The 18,208-nt window shown below is 40.7% G+C and overlaps 3 protein-coding genes across 4 annotated transcripts; 1 reads left to right on the top strand and 2 right to left on the bottom strand.

Annotated features, from left to right (window-relative positions):
- Nucleotides 1–372: 372 nt before the first annotated feature.
- Nucleotides 373–2,906, top strand: LOC145497652 (uncharacterized). The gene has a single exon (XM_081477473.1). It carries the CDS (start codon nt 378–380, stop codon nt 1,476–1,478), a length of 1,101 nt encoding a protein of 366 aa, XP_081333599.1. The 5' UTR covers nt 373–377; the 3' UTR covers nt 1,479–2,906.
- A 1,795-nt stretch (nt 2,907–4,701) lies between these two features.
- On the bottom strand, nt 4,702–7,261 carry LOC145497457 (uncharacterized). The gene has a single exon (XM_081477261.1). The coding sequence runs from the start codon at nt 7,215–7,217 to the stop codon at nt 6,147–6,149; it is 1,071 nt and encodes a 356-aa protein (XP_081333387.1). The 5' UTR covers nt 7,218–7,261; the 3' UTR covers nt 4,702–6,146.
- Nucleotides 7,230–17,074, bottom strand: LOC145497456 (uncharacterized). 2 transcript variants are annotated; one of them, XM_081477259.1, is made up of 2 exons: nt 13,843–16,359; nt 7,230–7,273 (listed from the first exon to the last, which is right to left on the bottom strand). In XM_081477259.1, exon 1 carries the CDS (start codon nt 15,071–15,073, stop codon nt 13,856–13,858), a length of 1,218 nt encoding a protein of 405 aa, XP_081333385.1. In that variant the 5' UTR covers nt 15,074–16,359; the 3' UTR covers nt 7,230–7,273; nt 13,843–13,855. The 2 variants fall into 2 exon arrangements, with proteins under 2 accessions (XP_081333385.1, XP_081333384.1); XM_081477258.1 differs by lacking the exon at nt 7,230–7,273 and adding an exon at nt 16,985–17,074 and having other exon boundaries at nt 11,725–15,073.
- Nucleotides 17,075–18,208: the final 1,134 nt, after the last annotated feature.

Here is an 18,208-nt window from a genome sequence, read left to right as displayed (position 1 = left end):
GACTTGGCTAGATGGAACACAATAGAACACAACAGCTTCCTAATCTGTCAAGTAGATCGCGATCAACACGAGAGCTCCCGAAGAAAACACAGAACTAAAAAGTGGCGTTCATGGCATTTTTGGTTGTCTTAAATTAACATGACTCGAAAGTTGATGATTTAGTGTAGGTTTAAAACTTTCTTTGTAATATTTTACATTGTCGAGTTTCCTTTTGTTCTTATAGTCAATTAGCATTTTGCGTACACTATATATTTAACATTGTACTTTGTAATTTAAACTGAAGATAACAGAAGATTCTGTTGAAACATGTTTTTTAAAACCGTTGTGTTGTTCCTAAAAACCTTGTTTTGCTTTTATATTAGAAAAAAGGGACTGAGATGAAGGTAAAACCGCAACAACCACAACAAAACCAGAACAACATAATCCCCAGTCCTGCTTGGAATAGTGCACTCGACTCTGCTACAAATCAACCTGATCATGGGGGAAACCGGCGGGATATCGAGAGGGGAACGAATTCTTCAGAGACCTGCAGCCTTCCCAGGAACCAATACCGTCGTGTTGAAGATTACACTGAGGAGGACCAAAGCTTTGCACCTGCAAGGCCGATATGTGTGCAGATTCCAGAGGACAATGGAATGTCTTCAGATTTTAACTCTATGGAAATGTGTTTTGACGGTCCTTGGCGATCGCCGGCGTCCTCTGATTTGTCAAGCGTGTCAGACGTAAATGAAAGAAAGCTATCTTCCGAAAGCATTGACTCAGAGATTCTACCCTCGAGCTTGGATCCTGCACCAAGTCTTGATGATGTCTTTGATGTCCTTGATGAAATGGATCCCTTTGAGCCAGATCTTACCATGAATGCGCATGCTCCCTTGTCAGCGCCATCAACTCCATTCATGCCCCAGTTTTATTGGTCTGATAGCCTATATCAGCCACCCAGTGGCTTAAATGCGTGCAATTCATTCCAGCCCTTTCACTTTGGCCTCGTAAAAAGTCTTCAAAACTCCTCACGAGGTTTGATCACAGCTATGAGAAGGCTTTGTGAGTTACTTTCAAAACCAAGATCGGATCATTTGGAATCTGTCTTTGTTCGTCTTCTTAACAACACCTTAAACGATATGGAAGACGCCGCACAACCTCAATCCAAACGTCCGAGGCGGAACTACGAGAGGCTGCCTGTCTCTAAGAGGAAACGACCAAACAAGTCTACAGGCGATGTTGAAAGCAGACATGAATCAGCTAACATCAGGCAGAGTCGTGCCCGCACTTCAAAGTCTCACTCTCTGCCAGTTACTTCCTCTAAGGTAGACAGCTGTGCCGAAACTGTGGATTTAACTGATTGTGATGACTGTGAAGAGCAGCAGCAACATGGTAGTAAAGGAACTCAAAAGGAATCATTTATTGCTCTAGAGGATACCATGTCAGCCTTCATAGAAAGTTTCTTTTATAAGTCTTTGTCCAACTCTGTAAACTATTAAGAGACCTCGGATAAATTGGACGGCTTTATAAATTGAATTCGTAAGATCTTCTATTTCGATATTCTCGTGTTCCTCTTTATAAGCCTTATTCCCAAGGTAATCCAGGTACCCAGGTACCCAAAGAATACAGTACTCCGGCACATAATGCTACCACGCGTGTTGCGTGGGTGTTTTCTTGGAGGATAAAAATGCGCTAGCAGCCTCTTCCAGGCGTTCAGTTAGGTGGGGTGCGGCGCAAAAAAAAACAGCGCTTCTCCCCTAGTTCTTTTGCTCGCCGATTTTCGGGCTGCGTCTAACAACAACAATACTTTATTTAACCACGCGACACCTAGGAGCGCAATCGCTCGTTAAAACGTGTGCATGAACTCAAAATTGTATAAAAGAAGAAAAAGAAGAAATAGGATTATGTAATCTATGTAAATATGTAATCCAGCTAACTGAACGTCTGTAAGAGGCTAAGCCGCTATGTTAGTCCACGAGTGAAAAATCTTCGTGATGGGATCTTGAGTGAAAACCCACCTGGGATTTTGAAACCGTCGGCGGGAGTGATTTAAAAATAAAGCGAGAGGGATTACCTTGGGGATAAGCTAGACCTCTATACGATCATATATTAGGTACGCAACGCTTTCGAGTGGTATACCGTGGAATATCCCACTACTCACTTGAATTTTCTCAGAGAAAATAAAAGTGAAAAAAGTAGGATATTCCACGGGTATCTCATGAGAGAGTGTTGCGTAACTATTTTATACCATGCCATAGAAAATACAGTTGCCAACACAATCAATGCGACATCCATGCGGCGCATGATTGACCGTCGAATATACAACAGCTTTTATGCATTCTGATTGGCTGTATTTTCTATGGCATGGCATAAATATAAGTTCGGGAATACCTCTTTTACCCTTTGTCCTCTCTTATTATTCAGCATTCTCATACATACTCGAAGATGATATATCATGTTTTCCTCACTGATTATCGAGTAATAACTACTCAAATTTGTATTTCAGCTGAGCTGATAAGATACACTGGGGTAATGTACCAAGGAACAAGTAAAGACAACTGAACAATATATAAAATATTTCATTATATGGTTCTGTGTCACAAGGACTGGGACCTACCGAATTCACGAATTTGATTGGCTGAAATCGATATTGAAAGCAGTCTAGATTTTCCCATCTAGACCGACATCTAGACCGGTAATGTTTTGCCGTAAAAAAGTTGCAGACTAAAATGCAAAGTCATCGACTGTTTTCATCTAACAATAGTTATTTATGGAAGTGCAAAAAAGCCTGATGAGAAAAAAAAAGGTTAAGAGGACGAGCAAACTTTAGCAGAATTAAATTCAGCTCATCGCTGTTTGGAAGCAAAATGACATTTAGTACAAACCAGTTACATTAAACGAACTAAATTATTCTTGTTTGCGCCATATAATAAACATCTTATTAACCGAGCTTAGTCGGTCTGCGTGAGGTCTGTACACACGACTGTGGTGAAGATTCTCCCATACAGACCTCCTGCTCGGTTAATAAGAGCTAAATATTAAATAACAACCCGATATAACGACCTTAATAGTTCTAATGACTAATGACTATAGTTCACTAGGCATATCCCAAAGCACCTTGCTGTAGATAAAATTTGGGAAATACTAAAATGTATTTTGAGATAAATAATCTACTCTTGAAGAAGGAATAAAAGGACACTATATATATATCCTATTATTGTGTAATCTATGGTAGGTAATAGTTTCAGGACTCCTATTGATAGCAGAATTGCTTTGTAAGCTCCCTGAAGGGATTACCCCTACCTCAAGATTTTCTACTTTTAAATAAAGGTGACTATCTATCTTTAACCTTAGATCAGTCGGTAGTAGCACCAGATGATCCTATGGTGACCCACTTCCCATTTCTCTTTTCTTACAACTGCCACCCCTCCCCCACGCCCCCTTTTGCCACCTCTGCCTGAGTTACCCTGCCACGTTTATCCGGATGCCAGGAAGACATATCAGACATGCTACAACTGTCTGTTATTATTTGGAATAGGCAAATGTGATAATTAACCCAGCTGTGTCAGCAGCGATGTGTCAAAGGTTACGCTTCGGGGGCTAAAAGACCTGAAGATAAATACTGGAACTGTCAAAAATATTCCATAATATACTTCTGTCAACCCTCCCCTCCCTCCCCTCCTTCATGCAGACACCTCACGCACATGACTGAAAAAATTGCTTGACGGAAGCAATCGCAGCATAATAATCGTTGAGTATCGGTATTCCTCAAGCGGAATGCTAGTCCGCTATCGTAGTTTAATTCCAACATATTGTTGGGTTAAGATGATTCCACTAAAAAGGGAGTATTAAAAAAATTCTCAGACTTCACCCAGTTGGTAATCATGTTATGTTTATCAGAAAAATACAATAAAAAATAGGGGTCACCGTGCTCGTTTTTGCACGACGCGTATGGCCTTTGTAGCAACTTTGCGACCGACGAGGTTGTCATCACTTAGTAGTTAGGAGAAAGGGACACTCGAAATTCTAAGATAAGCTCTCATTGGATTAATTTATTAAAGAAGTTAAACAAAATAGACCCGAACTTACATTTTAAAGCATGTTAGTCAAACGGGAGTTACGATTATACTACAAACTTTTGAATTCTCTTCGTGCGCACATACCCAGCACTACCTAAAGACGTGCTCTTTACAGCATTAAAATCAAAATATTTTTAAAGGAATTTTAAACTTTTCTTCAAATTGAGATATATTGCAAATAACCTTGTGTAATTTAAATTCTTACATTTATTTATTTCGCTGTCGAGCATAGCTTGAGAAATCTCTTACGTTTTGTATGCACACGCGCACATGTGCGCGCTAGTTGGTGATGCGAAGAACGAGTCTTACCCAAGAGTGCGGTAGAACCCCCAGTCTCCCTCCACCCCTGATCCCGACCAAAACCATCAGGCCATCGCATCTGTCACTACAAGAAGAGTCAACTTAAGTAAACATTCCTGGTATTATTTGTCAACCTAATCTTGTTTATTAGCACATCATCAACAGCTTGTAGACTTCTTTTCATGTTCTTTTTCAAGTTCATTCTTATATATATAAACAATAGCCTCCATTTGGCGCGAAAACATGCTGGATATTTGTCCGCGGACATTGTCTGTTCCGAAAAGCGAACAGTTTTCCGAGAGCTTGGCTCGAGGAAAATGAGAGCTTCGAGAAACAGATAATGTCCAAGGAAAAATATCCGAGCATATTTTCGCGCCAAGTGGAGGCTATTGTGTTTATTATACTTCAAATATTTTTCGCAACACGCGCGGTTTTGAAATCGGGGAATATCCTCGGATATTCCGCAGTTTTAGCTGGGAAATATTCGGTCACGTGTCGTGTTTAGACCAATCGCGCGCGATCGAAAATATTTGATGGATTATAATGCCCGGTAAAAGAAATCATAAAATTGTACAGCCCAGTATATAACTCGTTCCTTTGAACTAATGCTCGTGGTTTGGGACAAGCTACACCTGAAAGTCAGGAAATTATCGAAACAACTAGAACTTCGGGTTCGCAATAGGCTAAAATTCAGCTTGATAGCGAAGTTTTAGAGGCACAAACAAGAGAAATGAATAAACATGCTCATTCACAGTTCCTTTGTTTGAGTCCTCTAGGTCTCGCTGCCAAGCTGAATATATAAAATATAGTTTCAGTATTTATATGCACTTTTTTGTTTATGGTGGCTTAAAGTTATCATGCGATACTACGATTATCAGTTGGGTAAGGCAGGAGGGAAGTTTGATTACGAAGTTTTGGGCTTAAAATTATGGTGTTGTCACGGGCAACTTACCTCGTTTCCGTTGGTAACAATATCAACAGCCGTTCGTCGCCTGTCGCGTCGCCCGCAATTTCGCGCGCTTTGCTGTCGATAACGTCAAAGGCTGACAAGATACGGGGCCAGTTGCTCGTGACAACAACACGCTTTTTACGTTAAAACTTGGTGACCAAACTTTTGTCCGGCCTTACTCAACTGATAATCGTAGTATGCTACAGAGGATAGTTATTTTTTTTTTCACGTCTCATTGGGGAGAAATATAAAATTCAAACTATGACCGATAGCGTAAAATGTACATAACTACATCTAAATTAATTTTTGTGCGTATCGTGCATTTTTTTTCAACAGCGAGGATTTTGTACAAATTTTCGTACATGATCTACCTAGCAGAGCATGGTGCAAGATTTCCATGTAAATACCGTAATTTCCCCAATAATCGACCCATGTGATGACTAAATAAAAAGAGGGCCGGGTGATCCCTCAAGTTTGGAGGCGATTATATCCAAGTTTCCTTCAGGGTTTGTCTAACATCTGTCAAAAAGCTGGTACAGAAAAAAGTTCCTGGGTATTAACTAACAAGTATAGAGTATTTTGTAGACGAGGAACAGCGCAAAGGCGGAGACATCAATACCTTAATTGTTGCATCTAGACTTGGGCCTCAAAAGCAACAGCAAATTTTGTTCACACATAACGACTTTTGTAAAAAGGATACATAAAGATTCTGACATTTGGGTGAGGGAATGAGCAACTATTTAAAACAATTGACTCAAAAAAGGCAATTATTCGAAAAATACGGTCATAAAATTGTGCAATCCTCTAAATTTAGTCCTGTAAAGTTTTCGATCTTATTCTTACTTTCCTGATTCTGGCAGCATTAGATAATCTGAGAAAGGAAACGGCTCCTCCATGAATTCTGACAGGGTGTCCTCCAGAACAATGAATGGTTCCTTTTCAACAATCTCGTGACTTTCTTGCTGCAGCCGAAAGTTATCTCTCTCCCAGTTCCCTGAGCTGGTTAAATCCACACTTTTGGTACAACTGCCTTTCCTGGTCGAAAAGGCCAAAGACGGTAGAGACGTTAAGGACCGACTCGGTCCAATGTTCGCCGGTTTCAAGCTTCTTTCAGCGTCACTGGCAGACTTGTTTAGCCTATTCCTCCTGGAACGCGTTGATTGACGTTGGACGGCGTTTTCCATCTCTGTTAAGGCGTTGTTAAGGAGACGAACAAAGACAAAATTTAAATGATCAGATCTTGGTTCTGAAAGTAATTCACACAGCCTTCTCACTGCTGTGACCAAACCACGGGTCGGAGTTTGAAGACCGTTTACAATGCCAAAGTTAAAACTCTGAAATGACTTGCAAGGATCGGAGCTCGAGATATGATCAATGGGCAGCTGATTAAGGTCATCAAAGCTGTAAGAATGGGGCGGATCGTCTATTAGATGGGTTGATGGCGTTGTCAAGGGCGCGTTCATTGGCAGACATGACCCGCAAAGTTCCATTTCATTAAGGACTTCAAAGACTTCATCTAAACTTGGTGTATCATCTAAAGATGGGAATGAGATGTTTGAATCGAGGCTTTCTGAAGACATCTTTCTTCCATCTCCGACTAACCCGCATTCCAAGAGTGGAAAAATGATTGGTGACCATGGTTCATCATAAGGCTCGTTCTCTGAATCCATATCTGAAATCACTCCATTGTCCAGTGCAAACTGCTTGATTATGGGGTTTGAGGGAGTGGTACCGTTTTTGCCGGCTTCAAGCCTGTTTTCTAAATGAAACGTTTGCCTTTCCTGAGGGTTGTCATCCGCAAAACTAAAGGGGGCCTCTAAAGTCGACACTTTTTCGGTATCAACCTGACTGCCACAATAAGGGAGATCAGTCTGGGCACCATCATTCCAAGTAGTGTTGGAATTCAGCATCACTCTGTTTTGGTTTTGGTAAGATTGTGGTCCTGATCTCTTTGAGCCCCTTGTTCCTAATTTAAAAAGAAAGAGTATTGTAATAATAATAATAATAATAATAATAAGTGTTAATATTATTGTTAACTGTATCTATCAAAATCTTCAGAAGGATACAGCCATACATTTGGCGAATCTTCGTATAAGGGTGCCTTCCTTTGGGGTGATTCGGATCAGGATCAATGACCCAAGATCTTTCAGATCATGGTGCATCAAAGGAAAAGATGAATCCTTGCATGCCCATCAATGGAATTGTTGCATCCACTCATGCATGAGTGGATGCAACAATTCCATTGATGTACCATGATCTGAAAGATTGATCCATTGATCCTGATTCGAATTGACTCAACTGAATTGACTCAGCCCCTGAGGCGGCTGGGTCAAGCGTTCAGTGTTCTATGTATAGATCTATGCGACAGCTATAGATTCTGCTAACTGCTTTAATTCCAATAAATTCTAAGAGGACGTATTCTTTGAAAGAACAGTTATAATTTCAGTGAATTGTAAGTCACGCCATCAGGCAGAGCATAAATTGATTCTATCCTCCCGTTGGTCAGTAGTCAATTACAAACGTAGTCAATTGCAGACAAATGTGAGACAAATTTAAACTCTGTACCCTGCTTTCCAACACAGCTGTGAACAGTATAAATATTCGGCGAGATGAAGGAGAAATGGACATAATAAATGACTCACGCAAGCGTGTTCTTGACACTTCCTTCCCTCCTTCCTTCCTGGAGAACTCATTAGCTCAAGTTATCTGCACGAACGCCTTTTCGCCGTCCAATATTAAAGGACGTCTAACTTCTTCTTTACAAATTTGAGAGCTTTGTCTACGGAAATACGTTCGTGTCTAAAAAGGATGAATGATTTTTCTAATTTACATGTGTCACTGATGCAATTATACTAGTGAAGGGATAAAATCTAGCTGACTGTTGCGTTTATAAAATCATCGCATAGCTCCATTTTCCACAATAAATTAAACTCTGTGCCTATACACATTTACATGTTTTATTTGCTAATTTGCGTTTCCACACGACTGTGTATAATTCTGCTCGTTGAATATTCCGCAATCCTGGGCCTGTGAGCATACCTGTGGACACTCAAGCTGCCTAGATCGAGGTGCTTGTGAGGAGAAGTGGAAGATCTAGACTATATCTAGTCACGAGATCACTCCATATTTTTCCACTGCGGGCAGCAGTCTACCGAGCAGCCAGTTATTTTTAGAAGGATTATATCCGTTTAAAGAGCTTGTAGAACTCGGAAGGAAATTGGAAATGATAAGCTGATCTCTGATTCATCGACGGACGGTTGCATGAATTCTCTTAGTACTTGCTTCCATGAGCAGCTTACGGCCTACTCGGTTCATGATCTTCGACGGATCGATCAGTCTTTGGTCGAACAAGCGGCATGACAGCAAATGTTCTTCTTCATTTAAACAGAGAGATTGTGGTGAGTTCAATGATTTTGTCTTAAAGCCTAAGGCCTATCGTTTATGTCTCAGAGAAGCAATTGATAGTTAAAGATTAGGGTTTTAGAATTGATTTGTCTGTGTCCAAAAGTACACTTCTCTCTAACTGTATTTCTACTTGTGATTAATGCTTGTTGTTCCACGGTTGTCACCGATCAAAAGAATTGCTTTTCAAATAGTTCCTAAATTCGCTTACCCCGTCATTCAGAACAACTCCGAGTAAGTATTGCATGAAAAACAGCGACGGGTGAAATAACGAACCACACTCCTGTCAGTGATTAGAAACGTGATTTCCTTTGGAAAAGTTTCAATGGAGCAAAACCTTTAGTAAGAATTTATGAATAATACACTTTCTACTCAGCATTATTTAGCATTACAGTCAGTTGCCTTCGAAGCTCAATTTGCTTTCTGGCATGAGTCGTATTCGATTCATCTGTATTTAGGTGATACTCCTAGCTGAGTTTATTTTACTTTGGTTCTTTGATCAGCTATCAAGTAAGCGTTGTGATGTAGCTTGAATTTGACTCATTGACATTGGCATTGAAGTGTTATTCATCTGACTTTCTTCCCGTTGTTGATAATTTGCCCAAGATTTCACAAAGTATGTCTATAACAGTGCGACGCAACGTTTCCTAGGTAAGGTTCACTCCCATTTCAAACAGATTTCCGATTACATAGAAGGGACTGCAGCAGCTGTATTTTCGAATGACGAGTAAGTTTCTTCCCCTTTGCGACAATCTTAATCAACCCAACCCAATTCAGTGTTAGTCAGTTTCCGATATAAAAGATTAATTTCTCAAGCTTTTTGATAGTCTAGGTCTTGCACTATAAAATTATATTCCTGTATATTCGAGATCCTACAAGGGTTCCTTGAATCTCTCGACGTTTGTCATTGAATCGCGTATTACCTGATTTGTCATAGTTACAATCTGCCAGAAAGATAACTACGTATGGATGTTAGCGTAAAAATCTAAATTCTGAGTTCAGGCCAGTCCTTTGAACCCTTGCAATGATCTAATACAAAACTGTTATGCGAGTTAAACTGCAGTTAAACGCAAATTTTGTTATTCAAGGCTGTTTTATTCTCGGAAATCCTGTTTATGAATACCAAACAAATCCTTTAACAACTTGAAGATAAATATGCGATAAATATGTTCTCGCCAATAAAATTCATTTCTGCTGATAAGAATTATACTGTTTCAAAGATATTGTACTCTACCGGGGTTCTGAAAGGCTCTTTAGTTCTGATCTATTTTCTGCCAGACGATATGGCGAGTTCTCCTTGGCAAGTCGACAAGCATCACTTGATTTAACTGCACAAAATCTGACTCAACTGACACTTTTAATGATACTTTCAAAGATTCACGAGGGATTTACACCGAATATAAATCATTACTGTAACAATTATCTAACGGACTGAAAAAGAGACTATCTAGACTCGAAACCGCATAACTCAAACAACGCAAAGGTACAGTCATTTTGAAATGCATGTAAGTGAAAAATGTTATTTACTCGGTTGGCCAAATTTCTGTTGTGTTAAGTAACTTTGATTAGGCGGTGTTCAGAAATTCCTGTTACCCTCAGTCAATGAAGTTTCAGCTTTACTCAAACTGAAATATTTCATTTTCTTTCTAGTGCGTTATAGCTTCATGTGTCTGGTTAATACTACGGAAATGAAAGAACTTTGTAAAATGACGAATTGTGGAATTAAGCATTGGAAGCAGGTTTGGCCTCAAGATGAGAAAGATGAGAGCACTCGCCTTCCTCTAATCTGGCCTGGGTTGAAACCTTAGACCCAACGTCAAATATGGCCGGATTGATTTATCGTTGATACTCGTCCTTACTCCGAGGTTTTTTCTCCGGGCGGTCCTGTTTTCTCCTCTCTCTTAACAAAAGCCTACACTTCCAGATCCAATCAGTCGATTTTAATTGCCTCCGTTTAGTAAGCCTTATGGGCATCATGCTAGACGCTTGCACATTTTCAAATGTAGCTGCTTTACAGCATGTTCTAAGCTCTAATTTTGTTTCAAACCCTGATCTTCAAGCTTCTTTGTTCAGGTAATAATGATTAATACTGTGACTGGAACAAATTAACTTGTACCATGCACACTTGTAAACAATTTTGCAACAGCGAAGATGGTACAAGGCTGCATCCGACTGAATTTATGTAAACTGAAAACAGATAATATTCCTACCAACCTGATGTCAGGTGATCAAGCCTTCAAAAATGATGACAGTGAGAAGTACTGAAACTGTTTACTAGATCTCTCCGATTTGGGGTTTAAGTACCTGGCTTATCAGTAGAAAGTAATTCACTAGAATATCAATAGCTAGGGACTGTGACTCTATTAAGTACTCAAGATGTCCATACTTAATGTGGACCAATGGGCAGTCCACAAACCTCGTGTAATTTCACTTTATTTTAAACATAATGTTTTTGTCATATTTGCAGCAAGTTGTAATTTCCGCGTTTACTGTTAACCATTTCCGGCCTGAAACATTGGAATGACGCACATCCGTAAGTTAAATGTTCACCGTGTAAACCTCAGCGCGAGTGTATTGTTTCTTATTTCCGAGTTTTAAAACACAAAAATATCATGCTTTAGCTGTCTCAGAATAGAATGATTTATTTTCTTGAGATGATACTTAATGACATCTTGCAAAGTAAAACCAAAGAGCTACACGCTCAATGGTCATTCGGCACGAAGATAACGGTTTTGCCTCGCGCACCAACTGTTTTCAATAAAATTCTAAATTCTGAGGTGCTATTCTCTTTTTCACTCGTTTGAAAAGAGAAATACGCAACATCTGTTTTGCATATATGAAACAACAAAGCGCATTAAAAGCGATGATATTTTTATTAAAGCAGAAAAAATTCAAAAGCATGACATCTCGTTGTCAATCTTAAGTGAAAATATATTGTGTGAGAAAAAAGAAAATAATATATATGAAACATAAGAGGCTTTGACAGTAAACTCTCGTTAAATCGACACTTCGGGAACAACTTTCAATTTGGTTTTCCTCATCTGTTCGAGTTCGTAAACGCAGGGTACAGATTTATCAGCTACTTTCGCCGAGACCGCAGTAAACTTTCATTTATTCCGGGTGATAACGGAATGCGAGTGATAGAGAGATATCCGTAATGTGTCGAGAGTTAACATTTCTGGAAGAATTAAGCCGGATCTAGTCAGCCGAACAGGTGTAAGTACGAATAGAAGTTTCTAGAGGTGTTTCTTTTTAAGAGCACAACTCGTTCGTCACTGCATACTATTATACATGTCAGTCAATCTAAAAAGGCCCTAAGGGTTTGCTAGCAGTTACGGCTGGTCGAGGGTGAACGCATGGCTCGCCGCGAAGGTAACTGCGGTTAAGCGTTATGTCAACAGCAAACGTTCCCGCTGATGTCAAGCTTAACGCAAGTAAAACTCTATTTTACGCGCACATAAGAAGCATCCCGCTTTGGACCCCTCGCTTTGGTAGCTAAGTTTACTTGTCAAAGGGTATCATCGCTGCTATAAGAAAATGCGGACGCAAAGTTAATTTACATTATCTTAATATTTTCAACACTGCACAACTGCCGACTCACGCTGTCGCTTTTTTTTCCTCAGAGTGTTTATGCGCCCACTCACATCCGTCCATCGTCAATCAAAGCCTGTCAAATAGGACCACTGACTCAATTTCTTATTTTCTATCAAGCCCACTTGACTTGACAATCGGAAGTATTATGAGTGCACTTCAAGTGTCTGTCTAGTTTAAGTGGCCAATCAGTGGGACAAAATCAAACTTCGAACAATGATCAGTGTTTCATCGGTGTTTGTTTGTTTTCTTTTTTGTTTTTATTGGAGATTTGTTCAGTAAAATCAACAAACAAACGGAATGGAATCAAGATGAACATGAACTCGTAGCTGGCTTAAAATAATGTACAGGAGTACACAAACGCCTCATTACTGATTTAAAGCGTACAGTCGAAGCTCTCCTTGCGACCACTCTCGTAAGCGACCAGCCCTAGTTACGACCACCGTTGTGAAAGCCCGTTTGAACTGTGACTTAAACTTAGTAATGAAACGCTCTCGTAAACGACCGCCCCGGTAATAGATCGCGACCACTTTTGGAATTACCCAACTGAACTTTTCCTGAGCTCTTGTAAGCGATCACTCAGAGTCTTTTACTGATCTAAATCAACACTTTAATGAAACCTCACACTGCGCTAATGGTTCTTGACCAGTTAAAAAATTGAGCGTAAAGTTTAGCCGTGTCTATATGAGATATAAAGACATCATTAAACGTTGATTTCTTTTTTATGAATCATTAATAATGAGTTTCTGTGCCTCTCGTTAGCGACCACCCTTTATTGTTTTACCATTCGGTCGCTGACGAGAGTCACATTCTTGTAAGCGACTAGCTCTTGTTACGACCACTTGTTCGAATTTCCGAGGTGGTCGCTTACGAGAGCTTCGACTGTACTTGCAAATCTTGAAATGTTGGGTTCCTCCTCCCCTTCCCTGTCTTCGTATGACAGTTGCGCGCGTTTGTGACGCCACATACATTCCTTGCATACGGTGGCTGCGTCCGCAGTACGAGCGGCAATCAAAAGTTAGGTGTCCTAACGAAACGACACGATAATAGTTCTTCGCAGCTAACAAGAATATAGAGAGCGTTGCTTTGGCCTCTTCGAATACTTATCTCGAGAATTCTGCGTTTAATTAAGAAACGTGTTTAGTTCAAAATAACACGACCATAATCGTACCTGGCGACATTCGTCGGCGACGAGCGGTAGCGAGTTTCCAGACGCGAGCGACTCATTTTTGGTACCAATTTAAAGCTTGGAGACACAAAATGTTTCATATTTTCACTTTACAATCTGATATGGGTTTTGGAGTTATAAATCCCTATTCTTGAATTTTCCATGCCTTCTAAGGTGAGAAAAGTTACCTGACTTCAATGCCTTTCCTGTTAACATGCATTCCACGTCAGGAAAGTACAGGTTTTCCCGCCTGCATGCTGAATCCTGATTGGTCAATTCAAATTTCAGCCGAACCGACCGCATGCAAGGTTAGGTGTTCCTTTTATTACGAGTATTGCGCTAAGTTATTGCCCCCTTACACCTTAAGAGCTCACCTAATTGCAGGCTTCATCCAAGCAATTCTTCAACAAAATCTAACAAGATGAAATCCTGGTCTAATTGGGATTCACTTCTTAGGTCTCCTCCGTAAACTTCTACAACAGGATTGGTGTTAAAAATTCCTTTATAAGGAGGCTGTAATGGGATGTGTTCTGCCCACTGATTGACCACGCCGGGAACATATTCAGAACTGCGTTCTTGAGAAAATGAAAATGGGTTGATTGATGTTGCTGATAGAGGCGGCGGCAGTGGTGGTGGCGACCACGGTGGCGATGACGTCGACGACGACGGCCATAATGATGATGATGATGACGATGACAACGGTGGTGGTGGTGGTGCTGATGGTCGTACTGATGGTGGTGCTGATGATGGTGTGGCTGATGCCTGCAGTAATGTTTTCCATTGGTCGTCAGGTTTGGTTGCGTCCTCTTCTAAGTTATCCAACACCATCGGGCTGCTGTTCAGCATTAAGGACCTTGATCCAATGCTTCCTTCCAAGCGCTTTATTACTGCTGTCTCCATGCCTGCTAGAGCCTGCCTTAAAATCGGAATTAAGTGTACCTCTAACTCAGATGCGGTTACTAACTGAACAACCGTGTTGAGAGCTTGTAAAGCGTTACAGAGTACTTCCAAAGGCGGCTGGACGACTTTATTTCTTCCTTGCATTGCTATACTATCATTACCCACCTTGTTACTTAGCTGCAAGATGCCCAAATGCTTCTGTTCTTCAGGACGAAAATTAACCACTGTCTCGCCATGGGGTAGCACGGCACTGCATGAGCTGTATTCTCGAGTTGGTGGTTTTTCCCCCACGGCACGGTAAGTCGTTATTTGCTTACTGGACTGGGCCCCTTGCAAGCTCTTTTCCTGCCTATCGCTAGCTTTTACAACTTTAACAATGTTGACGTCTTCATTTTGGGAAAAAGCTCTGGTCAAGGTATGTTTAGGTTTCATCCCCGAATTCTTCACAAATTGATCGGATGGAGGGCCAACCAACGTATCTGTGAGGTTGCTTCTCAGCAGTCTGCAAATGTCGCAGCGCCCTGTTTTTTTTCTGCAAGTCTGTAAGTGATTCTTCCGTAATTTAATGTTGATGCATTCTGGAAGAAGACAGTTGGGATCGGAGCATCCAGGTGGATGAATGAGTCCAACCAAATCTCTTCCTTGCTGGCTGCTTATCATTGTTTCTTGGCTGTCTTGTTGTTCAGGCGTGTCGGACGTAAACATCTATAAATACCCAAAAAAAAAAGCGTACAAGAAAAATCAACGGTGTTCCGGACTTTTGCTAAAACTAGTGGTGGATCAGGGTCCAAACCCCGTTCCTTCACCTCCCGGTGACCGATGACTTGTAAAGAAAGGCAAAAGTTGCCGAAGAAAGCAGGAAGTTTACGTGCCCTATTTACAAGAAGACAAGGCTGAGCTTCGTCTGTAGAGTGCCTGAAGAGGATGTTACAGGGAAAGTAGAGTGGCCCGGACGTAACAATGGGTGAGTTAAAGTGAATGTCGTGACGAAAACGCCTCCCCTATGGAGAGGTGGACGTCGTTGGGAGGACGTATGTAATAGTATTTAAACATATAGATCGGTGGTCGCTACTAAATTAAATAAAAATCTCCTCCATAAATGGTAGAGGGACCCTTAAAAGGAAGAATTGAATAAGAGTTGGTGTACGCATGTTGCAGTCGAGACGGAAATAGAGAGGTGACCTAAACTATAATTAGCACGGGCACTGTCGTACGTTATCCATCCGATCCATTGGTTTAGGCGATCACAAAACAAAATAAATCAAACCCAAAGCATAATTCCAGCTACCTTTCATACTCGATTAAAAATTGCTGGAAACCATTAGCATAGTAATTCACACTCGACACGCTCAGCATTTTACAATCGACTTTGCACCATGCATGATTGCGTATCCAGTTGCAATGTTTACACTTTCCGGATGACTAACTAGCATAATCGTTTGATTCATAAACCTTACAAAAAAAATATACATACATATATCGCTACTCCGATGAGACAATTGATTTCCACAAGAGAGTCGTTCCGGGTCCGAAATCGTCTAATGAATTGTCACTGCCCCGGGAAGAACGGAACTTGAAATATAATACTGTTTTGGAGCGAATAATACAAAAATTGTACGGGAACTGAACTTCATAGTTGACCGGTATTCGGGATTACGGAGTTACCTCAACAAATGTCTTTAAAAAGCGCTATGAAACGAGAATATCCACGCTAATTCGCAGAATTTACGCGATAATTTTCGCCAAGGCACACTGGCCCAGCACTGAACACCGCTTGTTTAGCGGAGAGTTCAGGATTCTGTACTGCGGCAGAAAAGTTCTTAATACGAGAGATTGTAGAGTCATTCAGTTAAATAAATCGATGTATAAAAATTTTAAACTGAAAATCGTTCAGGAAGGCCTTATTCTTTTCATCTGAGTTATTTCCTTTACTGATTCAATGGCTGGTATGTTTCATAACAACACAGGTATAAGCCAAGGTCAAAAAGTTAAGGATTGATCATCAGAAAACTATAGCATGAAATAGCTTGCCACAAAATACTGTCGCAGAGGTAATAGCGTACGTTTGGATCAAAGTTGATCGATCCTAATCAAACACGAAGGGTTAATTGTTTAGTTTCTGTCCTTTCTTCCTACGTTTCGTTCCGTCGAGCCAGCGGACGCACGTTGATTCGCTTCATGTGTTTTCTTTATAGCCTGCTTTGCAAACGAAGATTTCCCCGTAAATAAACGTCTGCGAATTAGCACACAAATCCTGGCTTGTACAGTATATTAGCGTCTGCGACGCAGGATACCAGCCCGTTCAAAGATCTTGCACTACGTGACAATGCGAAGAACGGCTGAGAATGAGACTGTACGAGACTTCCTTCTCTCTATGTTTTTACAGCAATTTCCGAGTGGTTTAATAGGTCACGATACAAGAAAGAAGGACCTTGAGCTGATCAACTAGTGAAATCTAAGCGGTCCTGATTGCCAACCAAATTGTCCCAAAGGCAATTCTACAAAAATAATGTATGGTAATACTAAAAAGAACTATTGGCAGATTCAAAACGAGGTAAAGTGTCGTAGTGGCAGTACAACCGAGAATTACGTACAAACACGAGTTGTTTACATTACCTTCGAAAACGGCAAACGAGTTTTTCCACAGTCACTATCCAGAACTAAACAGTTAAGTGAATTTTGAAACCGTCACAAGTTACTCGGTCATATTTATATTCTAGCGGATTAGTTGCTAAAAATAGATTGTTATGTATCATGATAAAGCAACAGTCAAAGTCATAAAGTCAGACTATTAGCGGTAACAATAACCATTGGCAACAATTAAAACAAAAAACAACAAAGTAAACCCGATATTTAAGACTTAAGCGCCAAATACGTGTTAACACCGACGCAAGTCAAGCGCCTAAGAACTTTTTGCTCCCCATTGGCTGAGCAGATGGTGCCAGCATTTTAACCAATCGCAGAGTAGAGTAAAGTAAAACAAAATAACGCCGAATTCAGCCTATCATCCAATCAAAATTATTTTCAGTTTCTACTTTTGTTCAATTACAAGACAGGAAGTTGGGACGATGTATTATGATAAATTACGACTTCTTTTCCGCTCTACGTAAGGGGCTTGGAATGCAAAGAAAGTTCTACACTAGGTCAACTTAAACACCGGAACGGCCGATAACACTGATATACCATTATTGCCTTTTTGGCATTTTTCTTTCACGCAGCTAGAATAATAAAAAAAGTGCTGCAAATTTGAAATGGGTGACAAACCTAAACTTAAGTTACAATATCGGCGTGCCATGCCACAAGGACAGGACAGTTTCGCTACAGATATGCTAATGACGAAATGATAATCAAATATTGCGTCATTCTTAAGTGAGGTACTGTTGAAAAGCTAATTAATCCCAATGTGCAATAGGTTATCCTCGGTATCTTCCGTGTTTTCGGATTTTTTCGATCACGTGAGCAGTTCACTACGGTGCGACGATCGTATGACGAATATATAAGCCAAAGTGAAGCCTTGTCTCCTGTGATATATACCAAGCAATTGATCTAATACTGACTGGGGGTTTAGCCAGATTCGGGTACATTGCTAAAGTCTGCATACGAGCCAAGTGGCCCACCAGGCCGGAGCTTATCCCGGTTTCTGTAGCGTCAAGCGACTAGGAGTATTTCTACTTCCCCCTGGATGGGACGCTAGTCCATCGCAGGGTCACTCCCAGCATTAAATTCGCCGGTACCCATTTATACACCTGGGTGGAGAGAGACACTGTGAGAGTAGTTGTCTTGCCCAAGAGCACAACATAATGTCCCCGGGCAGGGCTCGAACCCAGACCGCTTGATCCG

Source organism: Orbicella franksi, chromosome 9, assembly GCF_964199315.1.
Source record: "Orbicella franksi chromosome 9, jaOrbFran1.1, whole genome shotgun sequence".
Taxonomy (NCBI): Eukaryota; Metazoa; Cnidaria; class Anthozoa; order Scleractinia; family Merulinidae; genus Orbicella; species Orbicella franksi.
This window is presented reverse-complemented; position numbering and strand designations above follow the sequence as displayed.